The sequence below is a fragment of the Mesoplodon densirostris genome, chromosome 16 (assembly GCF_025265405.1).
Source record: "Mesoplodon densirostris isolate mMesDen1 chromosome 16, mMesDen1 primary haplotype, whole genome shotgun sequence".
NCBI lineage: Eukaryota > Metazoa > Chordata > Mammalia > Artiodactyla > Ziphiidae > Mesoplodon > Mesoplodon densirostris.
Genome location: NC_082676.1, coordinates 83,021,699 through 83,041,856, shown reverse-complemented (window position 1 = coordinate 83,041,856; position 20,158 = coordinate 83,021,699). Strand labels below are relative to the sequence as shown.

Below are 20,158 nucleotides of genomic sequence, written 5' to 3'. Positions count from 1 at the left end.
GTGTGTTCTGGACCTGGGGCCACGGGCTTGATGACCACCTGAATGTGGGTGCGGGCCAGGTAAGTGGGATTCTGAGGTTCCTAGTGCTGTCATTTAACAGAGAGTGAGGCCAAATATGAGGAGTGGGTGCTAGAGGTGGAGGAATCCACAGAACCCACAAGCCACACAGAGTCGACGGAAGGCATGGGAACAAGACAGCAGCTACTCATTCAGCCCTGAATTTAACAGGTGACCTGTAGACAGGGCAACGGCTGATAAACTGCAGTGTACCCAACGATGGGAAGCCTTGGGCCTTCAGACAGAGGCAGCCGATATCGAAAGACCTGGAGGCACCTCCGTGAATTACAGGCAGGTGAGAAGAGCAGGGAAGGAGGGTAAGATCACTGTGCTGCTGCTACGTAACCCCATGTCGTCACTGTACAAGCAAGCAAGCAACACCAACACCAACACTGAGTGTGGCTTGGAAAGAAATACAGAGAGACACACCAGGCTGTGAACATGGGTTTAAAGTGTGTGGGGGGGGTGGAGGCGAGTGTGTAATTTTCCCCTTGTATACCAGTGCACTTTTATTGCTTGAGATGAACACAATTTTTGAAGTTATATTTAGTTGAAAAATGAAAAACAAAAAACCAAACCTTGAGATGGGATTTACTCACATTATAAAATGGCCATTTCCAGAGCGGGTGGGGACAAAGGGCAGTGTCGCCCTGACTTCCAGCCAGTCCCGCCTTCAACAAGGAAGTCATGCAACTCTGGTTTTCTTTGGTGAAGAGAGTAGTTTCATTGTGTAACTCACACGGCCTCTCGGCACCAAAGCCCTGCATGCCCACCTCACGCCCCAGGGCCTTTGCACCTGCTGGCCCCCCAATACTCTGCGCCCACATACCTACATTCCAACTCTTACTTCGTCAAATGTCCCCACAGCTCAGTAAACGTTCACTGAAGAAATGAAATAGCCAACTCACGAGGACATAGGGATACGCACATGCTCCTTCTCCCCAGGAATTCCCTGAGCATTTCAAACCACGGGGAAGACAAATCCTCCCACCAGGGCTGCTTTTGAACCTCCAGCTTCTTAATCCATCTCTTTTCCAAGCAGCAGGCTACATTTTAAAAACTTTAATTATTTTCTCTCAACAGAAAACCGGCACTCAAAGGAGGTGGAATCTTATTTACTGGTGCACCTTCCCAGTACTCTGAACACCGTCCCCGAAACAGGCTGGTACGACTGTGACCACAGCATTTGCTCAACCATGAGTCACATGTGATGATTCTGGGATTTGCACCCAGGCAGCCCGACTCCATAGCCCACACTCTTGACTAATCGGACAGGAAGTGAGGAAGGTAAACTGGCTCTGATCCTGGTGGGCCCTGAATGTTCTCGAATTGGGTCCCCCCAAAAGATATACTGAAGTCCTAACCCCCAGCACATCAGAAGGTGACCTTGTTTGGAAACAGGGTCTTTACAGAGATAATCAAGCTTAAGTAAGGTCATTTGGTGGACCTGATCTAATACGACTGGTGTCCTTATCAAAAGGGAATTTGGATACAGACAGACAGAAGGAAGACAACACGAAGTCACAGGAGAAGGCAGCCGTGGTGCAGCTACAAGCCAAGGAGCACCAGCCACCCCCAGCGGCTGGGAAGAGGCCAGGAAGAGGGAGCCCACGCCCGCCAACACAGGGAGTTCGAGGCTCCAGAACTGGGAGAGAATACATTTCTGTGGTTTTAAGCCACCCCGTCTGTGGTGTGTGTTGTGCTGTGGCGTCAGAGTTCACTCTGACAACATCCTCAGGGAGGGCTCCTGACCAGCAGGCCTAGAAAGGTCTCCCCTGGACGCGTCTCTTTTAGACAGCGGTGCTCGCTCCTGCCCTCCCTGGTGACTGCTCCGTGCTGGGGAAGCTGCGGCTGCAGCGTCAGGTGGCAGCGCATCATCTGACCACTGGGGGGAAACGACTTTGCCAGTAAAACTCTGAATATGTCCAACAAGTGCTGATTCAATCAACTCTGCTCCTGAGGCTGGAGTGCCCGTGCCAAAGGGAAGGTGGGCACCATCGAGGGCTGAGGGCACTGCTGTCAGGCCTCACGGGCCCTCTCCCAGAAAAGGCGGCCATGCGGCTTACGGGCTGCCCCAGAGCTCCGAGAGGGCCCCTACCACTGAAAAGCATCTTCCGAGGATTAGCAGTTAATCCTAAAGCTTCCAAGCCTGAGAAATCTAGAACCAAGAAACTCAGTCCTGCTCTAGGACAGACTCATCCCACCAAGCCCATCCTCTGGTTCACTTTCATTTCTGTTTTAGAAACCGCGGAACAGGATGTCGTTAATGCACCAAGTGCAGCAGGTGCTGACTGTGTGCCTCCCCTCCAGCTAGCGAGAGGTGCCTGGTCAGTCCCGGGGTGGGGAGACAGCCCCAGAGGAACCACCTGGCCACTACTGGTAAAAGCAAGCAGAACTGCTGCAAGACAAAGGAATGGAGTCAAGGGGTGCAGGGCCCCAGGCTGGCCTGAGGAGGGTCCAGGATCTGCCTGGACCAGAACACGGCTCACTCCTGCTGGCCTTCGTGTGGCCACAGCCCTTGGCCCGTGACTCTGGGATGCAGGCTGGAGCCCACCCTCCTGGCCCCTGCTTCCACCGCAGGGCTGAAGCATGGAGAGAGCACCCAGCCCACCAGCAGTCCCCTAAGGTGGCAGGGGCAGGAATCGGGAGCCGGGGACAGTGACCCAGCTCCTCATCGCTATCGATTACAAGCTCCGCCTCACACAGAAGTTGAGTGCACAGCCCAGGGACCCAGCACACAGGCCCATGCAGCTGTCAGGACACCAGGCCTCTGGGTTCTCCTGCTTCCCCAGCTGTGTATTATCCACCCTCTGCCCTCGCTGTCATTTATCAGCAACCACAAACATCATGGGGAGTGATTTAGAAAGGACCCTCGAGAGATGGTGCTCGGTGAACAGTGAGCAAACACAAGAATGAACAGAAAACAACGGAGCCTGCCATCCTTTCCTCAGCCAATCTAGAAGATACTGGTGGGGTGAGAGGCCAGAACTCCTGAGCTGCAGAGAACACGTCTGACTGCCTGAGAACTGTGAACAGCAGGGTTATGCCCCATCCCAGGCACTGAGTAAAGACCACCCTGATATACGGGCAGAGGTGGGCCACCAACAAGGGAAGGGCTGGGAAGGCCCTCTGGGTTTTATCAAACTCCAGCTCCCCGAAGGGCTCTGGGCTTCCACAAGAAGAAAGGGATAAGGAAAGAAAGCTATCAGAGGTCACAGGGACTGCTACGGGGAAGGAAAAAGAGGAGGCTGAAGGACCGCCATCCCGTGAAAGCTGTAGTGGACAGGCTGGCCTTCGGCTTGAACAACAAATGAGCAATTCATATATTAACCCTAATCTCCAAAAAAGGCCCAAGGCAGTGTGCAGACAAGAGCAGTTTTACACCAGCCTCTGAACTCAAACATTCCTTCCCACCAGGAGACGGCTCTAAATCCCAGGGCAAAGACTGTGACAAGGGGCTGGTATCACCACAACATCGCTGGGCTGGGGGCAGGGGTACCGACTTTTGAATGTGAGTACTGAAAAGCACATATATTTATGCTTACATGTACAGACACACACAAAAAGACCAGCAGGAAATAAACAATGTGACAGTGATTTTCTCTGAACAAGTTTCATTTTCTTCTTCACGCCATTCAGAGTTTTTCAGTTAATCTTTTGTTTTTAGAAAGATCATGTAATTTTTTGTTTATGAAAATATATTTTAAGTAGAATAATGCCTTAAATCATAGATGCTATCCTTCATCTAATGCTTATTTATCTGAGTTATACATTTAGTTTCAGATAGAATTGCTATGAACTTAAGACTATTTTAATCATGTTTTGGGGCCCAAAAGATTGTTACACTTCCTTCAATATCCAAATGGAAATCCACAGCTCACGATTCACATCTTGAGGAGATAAGAATGAAGATGCCCCCCAAACACGCAGGCCGCCCTCCAGAAGCGTGAAATGAAACTGCCACGTCACACTGCAAGACAGCCTGGAGATCCCCATCTCCTCCACAGGGGAGGGGCACAGACAACTACCCCACTTCCACACAGTAGGCATACGGAAACAAGGAGTTGGGGACGGGTGTCTCTCTGCGGGGTGCAGGACGGCCCCACGGCCCAGCCTGGCCCTCCTCTTCTGTGCCATGGAGCCCAACCCAGAGAATCCAGGAACATCCTGCCATTTCATTAGGAAATCAACAGTGCAAAATTTGTAGGCTGTGTCTAAAGTTACCCCAATGATTGACCTAAAGAAAATCAACTCAATTCAAATATTTGCTGGGACCCCAGGGTGTGGCAGCCCAGAGGGCAGCAGGCCACCTGCTGCCAAGACACCTGCCCAAGGGGCCTGGAGTTGTCCGGAGGCCTGCCTTGTGGGAAAGCTGTGCAGGGCTGACTCTAAGGTCTGCTATCAGGAAATCTGCAGCCTGTGGCTTCGTGTTTGCATGTAACCCAAACTCTCTTCTGTGCTAGACTGACTGTGGACATTTAAGGGACATTACAGTCAGAAAAAAAAAAAAACTTTCTTGATTTTAATAGGTTGTGAGTTCCTTCTAAGTTTGTGCTTCTCACAAGCGGTGAAAACTCAGGGATGATAAATTCCTGGAAGTTAAGCCACGTTTATGTTAGAAAAATCAAATGCTTCATAGTGTACCTACATGTGTTTTACACTTACTTTATGACACCCAAATAAAAAAATGCATTTTAGGTTTATGAAGTATTAAATATCCACCTCACTGTTTCTGTTCCTCCTCCTCCTGCGCCTCTTTAGAGCAGACATTCCCTTTTAGCAGCGACATCCACTTTTCTGTGATCAAGTCTACTGCAGACTTAACACCCCAAACTCACGTGCCCCAATGCACACGGGCCTCTGCAGAGTCTGCAGCACTGGTGTTACTCCAGACGAGGGGCCACCCACCCCCTGCCTTGCTGCCCCAGGCCAGTCGCACAGGACACCTCAACACCTCTTGTCTGTCCTCTCCCCCCACCTCCTCTTCACCAGCTCCCCCGCTGCCTCCATAGCACCAGCCCAGCTTCCCAAGCCTCCAGCTCCAACACACACAAGTTCAAACCCACCCTTTGCAAACCAGCACAGCCAAGAGCGTGCAGAGCCTGCCTCATCTGCCCTGAGTGCTCCCGACACCCGACTGCAAGGCCACCTCTCATGAGGCACCTGCTGTGTGCCAAGCACCAGGTTCTATCCGCCGACCTCTAAGGCCCGCAGGCGCAGTCCCCCCTCCCTGCCTGGCCTCATCTTGAAGGTGTAAAAGGATGCTCCATAAAAGGATTATTCCTGGCAACCGTATACCTTCCACTTCATAAACCTGATACTTCTACCCTTTTTCCTCCCACTTGCCCAAAAGTAAACATATAGCATGAAAAAAAAAAAAAAACCAAAACTTTGGAACACACCAGGTCCAAGTTAACTGAAGGAGACTATAACACCTCTAAAGCCAGCATATAATTCCACAGAAACCAAAGTATGTCAGGGTTTTTTAAGGGGGAAAAAAAGATTTTTTTTTTAGTTTAAAGAAAAAAGGCCTAATTATTTTTAAGGCACTATTTTCAGTGGTCACCTTTTCCAAGGACAGTTAACCTCCTAGACTGCACAAGGCACAGAGCATCCCCAACAAGACAGCTTCAGAAGACTCTCCATGTTATCAACATTCCTACCCACCTCAGCTGAAGAAAGACCCCCCCACCACGCAGCAGTCACCTGTGCACACAAATGCCAACCCTGAAGAGCAATGCCCTCGTTACAAACATCTTTTAACTGGGAAGGGGCAAAGGGAACCTTCTGGACAATAAAAAGGCTCTATTTCCTGATCTCAGTAGTGAATATATAAATACATAAATCACCATGAAAACGAACTCTTACTAAAATGAAAGGAAAAATGGACACACAGCACTTACCGAAATTCAAGAAAATCAGTTTGGCCTGTATCCCAGGACACAGTTTGATGAGAAATGGAATGGCCACGTACAACCCCACGACACAGAGGAGTATCTTCCTCAGTCGGAAGCACAGGCCCTTTCGCCTGAAAGAGAAAAGCAGTGAGCAGGTCAAAGGCAGGAATGAGTCTGCGTGGTTTAGTAACAGCATCACTGACCAAGATCCACACCTATTGTTTCCAACAAGAATATCACCAATGATAAGAGGAGCCTCCCACCTGCTTTTGCCTTTTAATTTGTGCTTAGAACTCTACCAGAAGGGTAAAATTTGTTTCCTGAAAGCCCAAGAAACAGTCCTGCTGATTTCCTTTGTGTGCCCTGGGATCAGAACCCAGCACAGCCATCAGATTCTCAGAAAGTGCCCAACTTCATGTCAGACAGTAGCTGCAACTTCACCTCAGGAGAGTGGCTGCCTCTGAGCCTCTGACTGCTCTCCTGCAAGCAAGCGTGGGCTACCCATCAGAGGAAGCACGTATGCGACAGAACCTGCCACACCAGGTCCCGGAAGGCAGCAGGGGCTGAGAACAAGGCTCTGGCCATCACTGCATGTTCTCATATTTCTGCCCGCATACCCTCCAGAGGCCCCTTTTCCGGGGACCTCGGGCCAGGTCATCACCCCAGGTCTCAAGACTCTTCTAATCCACAACCAGCTCCAAGACTTCCTCATCCTGTTCCTGATCCCCTGTTAAAAAATGTCCCTAGCCCAGAGAGTCTCAAACTTCTTGGACTAAGGGCCTCTCTACAACTGAAAAATTGAGGGCCCAAAAGAGCTTCTGTTCATATGATTTGTGTTTATTACTATTTGTTTTATGAGAAACTAAAGAAAAATTTAAAATATCTATTAAGTCATCTAATAACAATAAACAACCCATTACATGTTAATATAATTAACATCTGTTATAAAAAATGATATTTTCCAAAACGAAAAATTTTAGTGAGGAGATTTTTACAAATTTCTTTAAGTCAGACAGCTTAAAAGAAGACAGATGGGTTCTCGTATCTGCTTCTGCATTCAATCTGCTGCAATCCCACATGTCATGCAGCATCTGGAAAGCTCCTGAAACCCCATGAGAATGAAAGTGAAAAAGGCAAACAGCATCTCAGTGTTACCATGAAATCTCTCTGACCTCACGGACATGCTGAAGGGTTCTGGGGACCCCATGAGCCCCAAGCACACATGGAAACTGCTGCTTATCAGCATATCAAGTCTCAACCTCAATGGGTTTAGTTATTTATTTCTGGACTATTTCAAAAATAAGTAAGGTGGTTTAAAAAAATATACCTTGAACTGCTGACACATGCAACAATACAGAAGGATCTAAATGCATTAGGCTAGGGACTTCCCTGGTGGCACAGTGGTTTAGAATCCTCCTGTCAATGCAGGAGACACGGGTTCGAGCCCTAGCCCGGGAAGATCTCACATGCCACAGAGCAATTAAGCCCATGCACAACTACTGAGCCTGCGATGTAGAGCTCATGTGCCACAACTACTGAAGCCCGCGCGCCTAGCCTGTGCTCCGCAACAAGAGAAGCCACCGCCATGAGAAGCCCACGCACTGCAACTAGAGAAAGCCCACGTACAGCAACGAAGAGCCAATGCAGCCAAAAATAAATAAATAAATTTATAAAAATAAATAAATAAAAAATTTTAAAAAACATTAGGCTAAGTTAAATAAGACAGACACAAAAGACTACATACTGTATAATCCCATTTGTCTGAAATTCCAGAAAAAGCAAAACTACAGAGACAGAAAAGCAGAACAGTGACCTCAGAGGCTGGGAGTAGAGGGAAGAGATTGCAAGGGGCATGAGGCAACTTTTGCAGTGATGGAAATGTTCTTTTTCTGGACTGTGGTTGTGGACACATGAATGTATATGTTGGTAAATTTTATCGCATGTAAATAACACTTCAACAAAGCTGATGTAAATAATACCTCAATAAAGCTGATGAAAAATATGCATATCTGACAATGTAATCCTTTCACTCATTCACCTGGCTCAACCACCAGTCGTTACTGAGCACTGGGCACTCCTGGGGTAGTGGACAATAAGGGCAGCAGAGGATGCCATCTGCGTCTCTGCTGTGCTCTCAGCTCAGCGGGGCAGAGGGCTGTGAGAGAGGCATCTGGTGCAGGGTGACCTGACCTAGTCTGGGCTTCCAGGGAAAGGGCCACTGATGGAAACACTAAGTCAGGAATACAGGAGTTAACTAGATGATGCAGGAGAAGTTTAAAAGGGCATCTTAAATTCCATGCACAATCTACCCGTTCACCGAGGAAAGGCATAGAATGTAGTGGTTAAGGTGCCGGCTCTGAAGTCAAATGATCTGGTCCAGCATCCAATCTACCACTTACTAGCTGTCATATCCCTCTTGAACAAAAAATATATATATAAATAGAAATGAAAAAAAATTATAGACCTGTAGCAATAAGGCTCTTCTACATTAAAATTATTTTCTTCTGGATTATTATAATTATTATCATACACATTAATCAAAATGACAAATATGTTATAATTTTGGTAAATTATTATTAAGCATGCAAAGTAAACTTTTATTGAAAATACATCTTTAAATGAGATGGATTCCACTACTTTCCCAAATGCATCATGTCTCTCTCTATATATTACTTATTGATAGAAAAAAGAGGGGAGTTAGCATTAATTCTATTTCTGTTTTTGGTTTTTAAAAATATAAGTATTGAGAACTTGTTCATATCAGTAAAAGGGAATGGAAGTTTACTAGTATCACCACTTCTTCAGGGTTATATGCTCAAAATCACACAGTAAAAACACTCAAATAATCCCTTTTCATTTTTGTTGACAGCTAAGAATTTGACACCACCTGACTTGTACAATTTTTATGCGGTCATTAGACATTCACTTAGTTTCTCAGCTTTTACCAAGAACTGAGCCCTCTTGCCTTGACCTTGACCTGCCTTAAGCAAGAATCCTGCTAAGTCATCCCCCACCTTGATATCTGATCAAGTCCCTCATCCCCCACCCTTGATGTCTCCTCAGTAATTTTTCATCCCCTGATCCCCTAACTCTACTTTCTGTCTGGAAATGCCAAGCCGTCTCCTCAGAAGGCATCCCAGAGAGGGCTGTACGCGTGCCTGACCTTTCTACTGGCTCCTTCTGTCCACCCTGCCAGGCCTTTGCCTTCCCACCCCAGCCCCACCTCCCTACAGCCACTAGAGCTTTAGGCCCCTGCCTCCATGGGGGGCTGTTAAGGGACTCAGGGACTCCACACAGCCTCTACCTGAGGATGAAAAGGAAAATGACAAAGTGGAAACAGGTCGGGTGTTTTACCCACGCAGCTGGGCTGTGGAAACACCCAGACTGCTGCTTGGTATTCTCAAAAAGTCCCTCACCTGAAAGTTAGTCCATTGCCTCCACAGGATTACATATCGTGGGAAATGAAAATCTTAAAAGTTAGATATAGTAAAAAAGCATTAGTCCTCATCTTGAGCAGGTTACCTTAAATTGTTCCATTTCCCCAAAACTAAATTCAGATAAAAAGATAAATAAAGCAGGGCAAAGACGAGAACCAACTCTTCCGTTACATAAGCTGCTGAGTTTTGTGTGACTGTGATTATGCAGACTGGTGGCTCAGCTGTCAGGACGAGTGCAGTAAGATCTCTCTTTGTATCTGACTGTCTGTTTACATATGTATGGACATATGTGTGTGTATGTGTGTATGTATATAAGCTACAGCTGACCCTTGAACAGCAAAGGGGTTAGGGGTGCCAACCCTCCATGCAATTGAAAATCTGAGTATAATTTAAAGTTGGCCCTCCATTTTTGCAGTTCTGCTTCTGTGGATTCAACCAACTGTGGATCATGTGGTACTGTGGTACGTCTTTGGTGAAAGAAAATCTGTTTATGAGTGGACCCGCTCGCATAGTTCAAACCCATGTTGTTCAAGGGACCACATAGTTCAAACCCATGTTGTTCAAGGGACCACTGTATTTGTGATGTTTTCCTAGCCCTGGATGGTATTACCAAATTAATTTATAAAACCCCTTTAAGGAGCTCTGTTCCAACTGGCTTAAAGAGAAATAAGTGACAAATTAAATATTCCTAAAACTCCCAGAAGTATAAGAACCCAAATATTTTTCAAGCTCATGTATAAATAAAACCAGTTTAGTGGTGTCAGTTTAATAAAAGCACTTGTCCTCTTGAAACAGGAGGGAAGGGGGCAAGGCACAACCTTTAAAAGAATGACACAGCCAAAGGACATGACAAAAACTAGATCCAAGATGGTGGAAGATTCGACTTCCAGTAGACCTTGAGCCTCATTATATGCTCATTGTAATGCATTCGCTAAATGACACACCCACCAGTGCCATGACAGTTCTGAGACCAACCAAAACCAGCCAAAAGCGGGTGGTGGCCCAATTCCTAGAAACCCCCGCCCCTTCCCCCGAAATAGATGGAATAATCCTGCTCATTAGTCTATGAAATTTACCCAGTCCATAAAAACTAACCACACCATATTTCGGGGACTCTCACCTTCTGAGATGGTCCACACTCTGTGGAGTGTGTTTCTCTCTAAATAAATCCACTTCTACCTATCACTTTGTCTCTCACTCGACAAGACATAAAGAACCTCAGCTTCATTAAGTCCTGAGACCAGGTGTGTGACCTCAATTAAAAGACAGTGGGTTTTGACCAGGTTCAACTCCCGGCATGTGGGTTCAAGTCCCACCTGAAGTGCATGGTTTCACTCTGAGTTATCAGCATTAAGTATAATATGAGCACACATTATTTGGCTAATAAACCCAGGTAGAATAACAACCTAATATAATCTACTAGATTATTAAGATTATAAAAATTATAAACTCAACCTAAGAATAAAAGTACAAGTAGATATGCAGTAAAATTGCTTGAAATCCATTATTTCATGTATATCAAGTGCAGCAATAAAACAAAACCCACATATTTAACTAAGGTTTTTACTGTGTGATTTTTTTTTTTTTTTTTGCGGTATGCGGGCCTCTCACTGTTGTGGCCTCCCCCGTTGCGGAGCACAGGCTCCGGACGCGCAGGCTCCGGACGCGCAGGCTCAGCGGCCATGGCTCACGGGCCCAGCCGCTCCGCGGCATATGGGATCCTCCCAGACCGGGGCACGAACCCGTATCCCCTGCATCGGCAGGCGGACTCTCAACCACTTGCGCCACCAGGGAGGCCCACTGTGTGATTTTTTTAAAAAACTTGCCTAACACACTTGTTATAAAAATAATAAACAGGGAAATAACTTGATGATGGCTAGCTTACAGCATTCATGAACAATCCCAGTGTAACTGTTAAGAACCAGTGTATCGGACTTCCCTGGTGGCAAAGTGGTTAAGAATCTGCCTGCCAATGCAGGCGACATGGGTTCGTTCAATCCCTGGTCCGGGAATATCCCACATGCCCGGACCAACTAAGCCTGTGGGCCACAACTACTAAGCCTGCGCTCTAGAGCCCGCAAGCCACAACTACTGAAGCACGCGCACCTAGAGCCCGTGCTCCACAGCAAGAGAAGCCATTGCAATGAGAAGCCCGTGCACCACAACGAAGAGTAGTCCCGGCTCGCTGCAACCAGAGAAAGCCCGTGAGCAACAACAAAGACCCAATGCGGCAATCAATCAATCAATCAATCAATCAATCAATCAATCAATCAATAAGCAAACCAACCAACCAGTGTATCAGGCTGACGTGATATAAAAGTTTTATGAATGGATTTTTCAACAATAGCTGAAACCAAGCAGGACTCTGAGGGGCCCTCCTGGGCACAAAAGCCCTTCTGCACCCCCTGTTTCTAGGAGATAGGCTTCACTCAGCCTCCTTGACCTTCCCTGATTTCCAAAGGGCAGATTCAAACAGTTGCTAACTGGGGAAGGGAGGCAATGAGAAACAAGGGAGGGGCAGTCAAGAACAACAGTGCACCCTTGGGGCAGGGTCCTGGTTCCTCCTCAAGGGATATACAAAACAATATCTTTGACTTTCTTCTGCAGGAACTAAGGCCCCCACCCAGGTGGAGGATGGTAATTTCAGGCTGCGCACAAGATTCCTGTAGCACCACCGTAATACCTCACCACCAACCAATCAGAAGAAAGTTACACACCCTGCAACCCTAACCCCAAATTTTGCCTATAAAAACTTTTCCGCCAAAACCATCAGGGGTTTTTGAGCACGAGCCACTGGTTCTCCTTGCTTGGCCCTGCAATAAACCTTTCTCTGCTCCAGACTCCAATGTTCTGGTTTGTTTGGCCTCACTGTGCATTGGGCACACTAACTTTGGTAACAAACGTTTATCTTTTTCCCTCTGCCTGATCCTTCCAGAATTCAGAGACTCTGACTGACTGTTCTTATTTTCATGGCAATGTCGTTACTTGCATAAGTTCAGCAAGAATCCGTCCTCCTTGTACAGGACACAATTGGAAACACTGATTACATAACCAAGGCTCTGACTGGAGTGGCATATTTAAAAATGATTCACAGAATTGTATACAACCAGACAGCTTTAAGGAACTCAGCCTGACTTTATGGAACCAATGTCTAGAAACGCCTCTTAGGAACACAGGCCTGCTACCTAATTTACATAGTTCCCAGCCTTACTTACACGTCACTTCCTGGCAGGCCCCAAAACTGTAAGGTATTTTAAGGACTTCAGGAAGATAGGAATTCATCCAAATCTATAGCTACTGCAGTTCTTGGCTTGGCTTCCTAGCTTTGAAAGACTTTTAAAAGTCTGAGATTCCTTACAAAATGTTCCAGCAAAGCAAACTTTTAAGAGGCCTATGTGGTCAACTGGCATGCTTGCTGCACTTATGTAAATGATTAGGCCAAATCTTTTTTTTTTTTAAATAAAGAAAAATAATCTTACTTTTGAGTATCTCTGATCAAAGAAGCACATAACTGTGGAGAGAAATTTTATGTTTCAACAGAAAACTGTAACACACCCTTGTGGGTTATTCAGATTTCTAGTCCTGTTCATTATCTTTGAGGTTTTATTATCTATCTGTAAACTGGTCTAGATCCTGCCCTCTTGTACACTTTATCAGTCTTCACCAAATTCTCAATGCTTTGGGTTTCCTTCAATGCCTGGTTACAACCCTCCAAGTTAACATTTCTAATTTTCTTCACACCCTCCTGACTCGAGGTGACCTGACTGCCCAGATCCTCAATGGGACTCCAGGCTGTCATGCAGTTTCCCCTTCCCTGAGGGTCTGGAAAGTCCTTCCGGATGAAGCTGGTCAACTTGATGTAAACCTTTTTGAGGCTTCACCACAGCAGATCACGTGTGGGATGCCATTACCAAAGACATTCAAACTGCAAACCAGGAAATCCATCTTATTGCCATCCTCCCTCCACCACCTAAAAATGCTTCAAACTCAACGTTTAAATATCTTCTCGACTGACTGCCCTCTGGACTCAGAAAATGGGTTTAGAATCTGCTCCAACCATTAATCTTTGTTTTTCTTTTTGTTTGCTTGTTCTAACCCAAGGTCTTCTTTCCTACTGCAGATTGCCTACTTCTCACCTTCTCAGCTGAGTCGTCTCTCTGCAGCAATCAACCAGCTCCTTGCTTGTGAAACTTCCTGGGAAGTTTCAACTGGGGGAATGTGGGGACTGATAACCCAAAAGAAATGGTCAAAATTACTTCAAAATGAAAACACCTAATTTCTAACAGAAAGAAATCTCATTGGAAATTCCCTCCTCTGCCTATGGCAGAGCTCTAGAAGAGCAGCTGCCACAAACCGCCCTTGGGGAGGTCTCCAGTCAGGGAGGTGACTGACCTTGGGCACGGGACATCCAAAAACACTGTATCAACAAGGCTCAGTCCTGCCCCTCCCCTTTATGACACTGGCAGTATAAACCCTTTCCCTCTGGCTGTTTGGGTAGCTACTCTCTTTATAGAGTACTCCCACATGCATAATAAACTTTTCTCCTGTTAATCTGTCTATTGTCAATTACTTCAGATCAAAATTTACGCTGGAAAAGTTTTTCTCTCAGCAGCATAATCATCGGGTCTGGCCATCTTTCTCCAACAGATGAAGTCCTTCCAGCAGGGACCCTGTCTTTCAACTTTGTCTCTGTGGTAGCTAAGTCAATGCCACGCCTACAGTTTGTGCTCAGTGAATGTTTGATCAAAGAATTACTGCCCCATGATCATTAATGCAGAAAATTATCAGAACCACCACCAACTTCTCTGGGCTCCCACTACACTTGAGTTCCACAGTTTTTTTCTATTTCATAGTTTGTGTCTTCAACCAAGCATCTACACTGAAAGTTACTCTGGTTGACAGTCACTTGGTTGTGTATTAGAATCTTTGGAGAAATTTACAAAATATCAATGCCTGGAACTTGCTTCAGAAATTCTAGTTTTGGGACTTCCCTGGCGGTCCACTGCAGGAGGCATGGGTTTGCTCCCTGGTCAGGAAACTAAGGTCCTGAATGCCGTGCAGCGTGGCCAAAAAAAGAAAAAGAAAAAATAATAATAAAACTAAAGAAAGAAAAAAAAGAAATTCTAGTTTTATTGGTCTGAAGTATGACTTGACCACACTTGAGAAGACCACAGCCGCCTGCCCACCCAGCAGCCCCTGAGCACCTCGGCACTTGCTGAGACAGGAAGTGGGCAGGGCATAACCTTTAAAAGAATGACAGCCATCGAGGACACAACATAAACTGGTTAGAACCAATCAGCTCCAAGATGGTGGACGAGTTGACTTCCACTAGACCTTGAGCCTCAGTATATGCTCACTGTAATACAGCATGCTAAATAACACAGCCACAGGCGCCATGACAGTTCCAAGGTCAACCATAAAGGTCACAAAGTGGGCGGTGGCCCAATTCCTGGAAATCCCCAAAATAGTTGGAATAATCCTCCCACTCATTAGCCTATGAAATTACCCACCCCTATAAAAACTGACAACCCCGTACCCTGGTGCCTCTCACCTTCTGAGATGGCCTACACTCTGTCTATGGAGTGTGTATCTCCCTGAATAAACTTCCTTTTTAAAAAACTTAATTTATTTATTTTTGGCTACATTGGATCCTCGTCGCTGCGCATGGGTTTTTCTCTAGTTGCGGCAAGCGGGGGGCTACTCTTTGTTGCGGTACACAGGCTTCTCTCACTGCGGTGGGTTCTCTTGTTGTGGAGCACAGGCTCCAAGTGCACAGGTTTCAGTAGTTGTGGCATGTGGGCTCAGTAGTTGTGGCACACGGGCTTACTTGCTCCGTGGCACATGGGATCTTCCCGGACCAGGACTCAAACCCATGTCCCCTGTATTGGCAGGTGGATTCTTAACCACTGCTCCACCACGGAAGTCCCCGAATAAACTTTCTTATTACTTTACTATGGCTCGCTCTTGAATTCTTTCCTGCGCAAAGCCAAGAACCCACACTCGGCAGCCGTCGCCCGTCCCAGGAACTCACCTGAGACCTGGGACATGAGCATCTTCTCTGGCCCCACTCTTTCTTTCCTGCGACACTGCCACTTACTTCACCTTCACGGCCTTTCCCTCTGTCCCTGCCGAGCCAGACTCAATGCCCAAGATCATTAATGTGCCACCACCCGCACTTCAGAGTTTTGTATGGCATCTCCCTTCCCCTGGGGTTGGAACAGACCAGTAAGGGTGCTGAGCACGCCTGAATCCTTCCTGAGATTCTCTTTAAAAACCTAGGAGGGTGCTTCCCTGGTGGCGCAGTGGTTGAGAGTCCGCCTGCCGAGGCAGGGGACACGGGTTCATTCCCTGGTCCAGGAAGATCCCACATGCCGCGGAGCGGCTGGGCCCGTGAGCCATGGCTGCTGAGCCTGCGCTTCCGGAGCCTGTGCTCCTCAACGGGAGAGGCCACAACAGTGAGAGGCCCGCATACCGCAAAAAAAAAAAAAACCCAAAAAACAAACAAAAAAACCAAACAACAAAAAACCTAGGAGGGACAGAGAACTGGGGACAAAGGAAGCCACCCTGGAGTGGCCAAAGGAGCCCTTCAATCTCTCAGGACAGGACCTGAAGGTTCTAATTTTAAGACTTAAACAACTTTCATAAGCAAACAAACAAAAAGGAGTTTCTGGCCTCAACAGATCAAATAAGCTCAATGAAGCAGGAAACTGCATACGGCAGTAAGCAAAAAACCAATAACCAAAATTTGGCCCTAAGGACTGCTCCTACCTGCAGTGCCAGTTCACCGCTGTGGGAGATGGAAGCCAGACACAGGGGTACATGCTGTCCCAGAAGCAGGATGGGAGTGGGCAGGAACGGCAGTGAAGGAGACACCTACTGGCTCCCAGTGCCCACAGTGGGAGGACTCTCCCGCAACTGACCTCAGCTCTGGTGCCAAAATAGGTCCTTCCACAGAAGTTCATTCACATTTATGGCTGACTTTTTAAGCATTCTGGCTTTTCGGCATCAATTGCCAGGCCTCATGCCTTCTGGGCTAAAATGTTGTACATAAGTTCCAGGTTCCAGATGAGAAACTGAGGCTCATATACGAGCACACGGTCCACGTGGAACTGAACGCAGGCCATCTTTCCTTATGTCCAAGACAAAGACATTCTCCGGTCCGACCATTCACAGAGACACAGAGGATCCCAAGCGACCTGGGGAACATGACAACACCAAGCCAAATCCAGCAAAGCCAAACTACTGAGTCCGCAAAATCCTATGCAAGACAGGACTGTACTGTCAGAAAAAATTAATCAAGGTTACACTAGAAGAAAAATGAACTTGTCTGGTCTGCTCAGCTCTTGGCCATCCGTCCCATTTTCTCAGAACAACAGTCTTCACACCCCCTCCAGCAGTTCAGACCAAGAAACTGGCCCCATCGCTTCTCTGTCTGCTCGCTTATCTGACCTGGGCTTTCCCTTTCCTACCTCTCTTTTTCTTCTCCTTCTGTGCCTTCTAAAGAGATACTCAAACATAGTTAAACTGCTTTGAACAATGGAAGCATTATTTCTTTGTAAGAGGTCTGAGCTGTCAAAGTCTGTCTTTGGAACAGGAAATGGGAAAAATAACAGTACAATCATCCCCAAAGGCCCCCACCTCATATAAACACTACCATGTCCTCTGCAAGGCTAGAGCTGGAAATTCTGTATGATATGGAACCAGCAGGTGTTAAGAAATGAACCCTGTCTGATACTCTGTCAATCTGCAGCTGGAGAACAGTTCATGCAGGACATCAAGACTAGCAGGGGTTCACTCTTATTCTCTGCTAACAAAGGAAAACAGGCAGATAACAAATGAAGATTTTTAAACAACAAAGCCCTGTCCCCATTTTAAGGTCAAGACAGAAAATAAGAATGAGGCTGCACTCATCATGTTTAATGAGAAAGGCTGTGTCTCTAAGCTCAGCCTAAGAAAACTTCCTGTGGATGGAGCTCTCATTAAAAAAAAAATTTTTTTTAACCATTTCCTGCCAAAAGAGCAAAAGCCCTCCTTTGAGCAAACTGAGAAGGTATATATTTTTAAAGATTTTTCATTGCATGCCACCAAATGAAAGTTGTCATTTATACTTTAAGGAGGCTGTCTTCTTTTTCCCCACTTTGAGCTGTGAAACTAGGGCAATAATATGAAGCACTGATGGGGAGATAAAGAGAGGCCTTTCTTGGGACTTCCCTGGTGGTGCAGTGGTTAATACTCTGCACTCCCAAAGCAGGGGGATGGGTTCAATCCCTGGTCAGGGAACTAGATCCCACATGCACGCCGCAACCAAGAGTTCGCATGCCACAACCATGGAGCTGGTGAGCCGCAACTAAGGAGCCCGCCTGCTGCAACTAAGACCCGGTGCAACCAAATAAATAAAATAAAATAAAAGAGAGAGAGAGAGACCTTTCTTGAAAGAACAGAAGCCAAATCTAGGAACCAAGGAAGCCCAAAAGATGCTCTTTACTGAGGAAAACATCAGTGAATGAGCTTGTTTATATCAATGTAGTTCCTGCACTGTGGAGATGAAAAACAAAAGTATACCTTAGTGTGTTCCAGTCAAATAGCACCTGCCAAACTGAACAGGAGAAGTGATACCTAAGGCCAGGCCCCCACAGTAACTCCTGCTGGTCCGCCTGCTCCCAGCACCTGACGCTGTGGAGGCTTCGTTTCCCACAGGCCCTCTGCAGGGCAGCTGGTACAAGCCCTCAGACTTCCCTTAGGCAATAAATGCTCAGCGCTTGCAAGATTCTCTATGCAACTAAGCCTATCAGCTTCCAAACAGCCGTTTCCCATGCACTGCTCCAACACCCAATGGTTTAAAATTGTTGGGAACTGGCCACCCTCTCTTTCCTGGAGAAAGGTTGTGACCTCAGCCAGCATACCCACTGCTGCTGTGGACGTGTCCACCTCTCTAGCACCAGGACTGGAGCCCTTCAGGGACCCACCTGGGGACCGACTCCACCTCCACGAGCCCTGGTGAGCAACCCTCAGATGCGCCCAGACAGGCAGAAGGGCTGCCGTTCTAGGACAATGTGTGAGGAGGCAGGTGCAGGAATGGCGCCCGCTTCCCCTCCGATTTCCAAATTGATAGTGATTTGCTTTTCACCTTACTGTTCCCGAGTTAGATGTTTCAATAACCTGCCTGATTCCTCTGCCAGGGGAGGGAACAGAGTGCTGGGTGAAGGCTCAGAGCAAGGCCCCCATCCAGTAAAATAGCCCCTCAGGCAGTTGGGGCCCTTGCGGTGCTTCCCTCCAGCGGGAGCGCCTGTAAAGTGCGAGGCACCGTGCTCCCAAACCTGGGCTCTGCATAGCAGTGAAGGCAGAGATGGCCTGTCACTCCTCACAGCCCGACTCTCTGAGCCTCGGTTCCCTCACTCTAAATGGAATCTACCTGAAAGGCCCGTTGTGCAGAGTAAACGAACAAGGACATGAAATGCTCGGCACGGTCATGGTCTCGGTCTCGCACATGGAGAAGGAACACTGAGCTGAACTGAAAGAGCTTCTGTCCTGGGCTGACTTTGTCCAGCCCTGCTTGGTCGAACTACCCAGCTGAGCTCTAATTTCCTGCTCTGGCATCCTAAATTACAATTACTCTTTAACCACGTTAGTGCTTAAAAGCAGTAGTTTCATGCTTCAGAAATGACGCCAGTAACGTGGCATGCAGCATCAGAAGGGAAGCTAAGCGGGAAGCGGGTGCATGGTGGTGGGGCTGCCAGCCTCCTCCGGGGTGGACCCCACCCGGCTCTGGCAGCTCACAGGCAGACCCACCTCACTTCTGTGGCCCTCGGTCCCCAGGACACTTGCGTTTTCTAGCAGTCACAGGACCTCCCTGTTCAGCCTGAGTGGTGTTCTGCCCTAGGCCTGCAGGACATGCCCTAAGGCAGCGAAGAGGGGAGCAGTGCTCTGTGCTGCGGGCCCAGTGCTACTCGACTGTCATCTGCTAAAAACAGCTGAGCCCATCAGCTCTTGCACAGAACACATGGCAATCGCCGGTGCTGCTCACCGTTCTCTCTGCCTCTGTGCCTTCCTGGGCCCAGGGTAGGATGGCACGTCCCCCTTCCCCTTTAGAGTTAGGGGTGGCCAAGTGACTTGCTTTGGCTAAGGAAACGTGAGCAGAGAGACCATGTCCCTTCCGCTTCAGGAGCAGCAACGGCCCACAAGGTGGAGGGAGGGTGTGTGGAGCTGGAGGCCCTGCTGGCCTGGATCCTCTGTGACCACAACAAGCAGAGGCCACACCAGACACACAGTGGGGTAAGAAATACACCAGTGACCCAGGGGTTCTGCTGCATGACCTGGTCTGCCCTGACCAACACTCAGGTCAGATCAACAACGTGCAGGCCTCAAAGGACTGAGCTCCAGGTACAGTGCTGTATACCCAGCTATCTTCAGTGTCTCCACGTGGAGTCCCACAGGCAAATCAAAACTACCATGTCCAAAACCAAATGCTTGATCTTCCACCCTCTCCCCCTCTGCTTCCACCTGCTTCGCCTCCAGTTCTCCATCTCAGCAAATACCTGTGCCCGTGGCAGACCCCCAGCAGTCATTCCTGATACCCATTCCTGCCCCACCTCCACTTCCAATGCACACCAAGACTCCAAAACATTTCAAACCCATAGACCTCTAGTCACCTCGTCCGCTGTCTCTCTGCTCCAGGCCAGCCACATATCTTGCCTAGACCAGCAGCCCTAAACTTTCTTGATTACACATTCAATCAGTAACATTTTGGGAACATGCCCTCGATATACA

At 47.5% G+C, this 20,158-nt stretch overlaps 1 protein-coding gene across 2 annotated transcripts in view; it reads right to left on the bottom strand.

The window, feature by feature from the left end:
• ABHD12 (abhydrolase domain containing 12, lysophospholipase) overlaps positions 1–20,158 on the bottom strand; it is a 68,512-nt gene that overhangs the window by 14,914 nt on the left and 33,440 nt on the right. For both annotated transcript variants that reach the window (XM_060078229.1, XM_060078230.1), the window contains one exon: positions 5,961–6,085. In XM_060078229.1, coding sequence (XP_059934212.1) covers positions 5,961–6,085 — 125 coding nt within the window. The remainder of the gene's footprint in view (positions 1–5,960; positions 6,086–20,158) is intronic.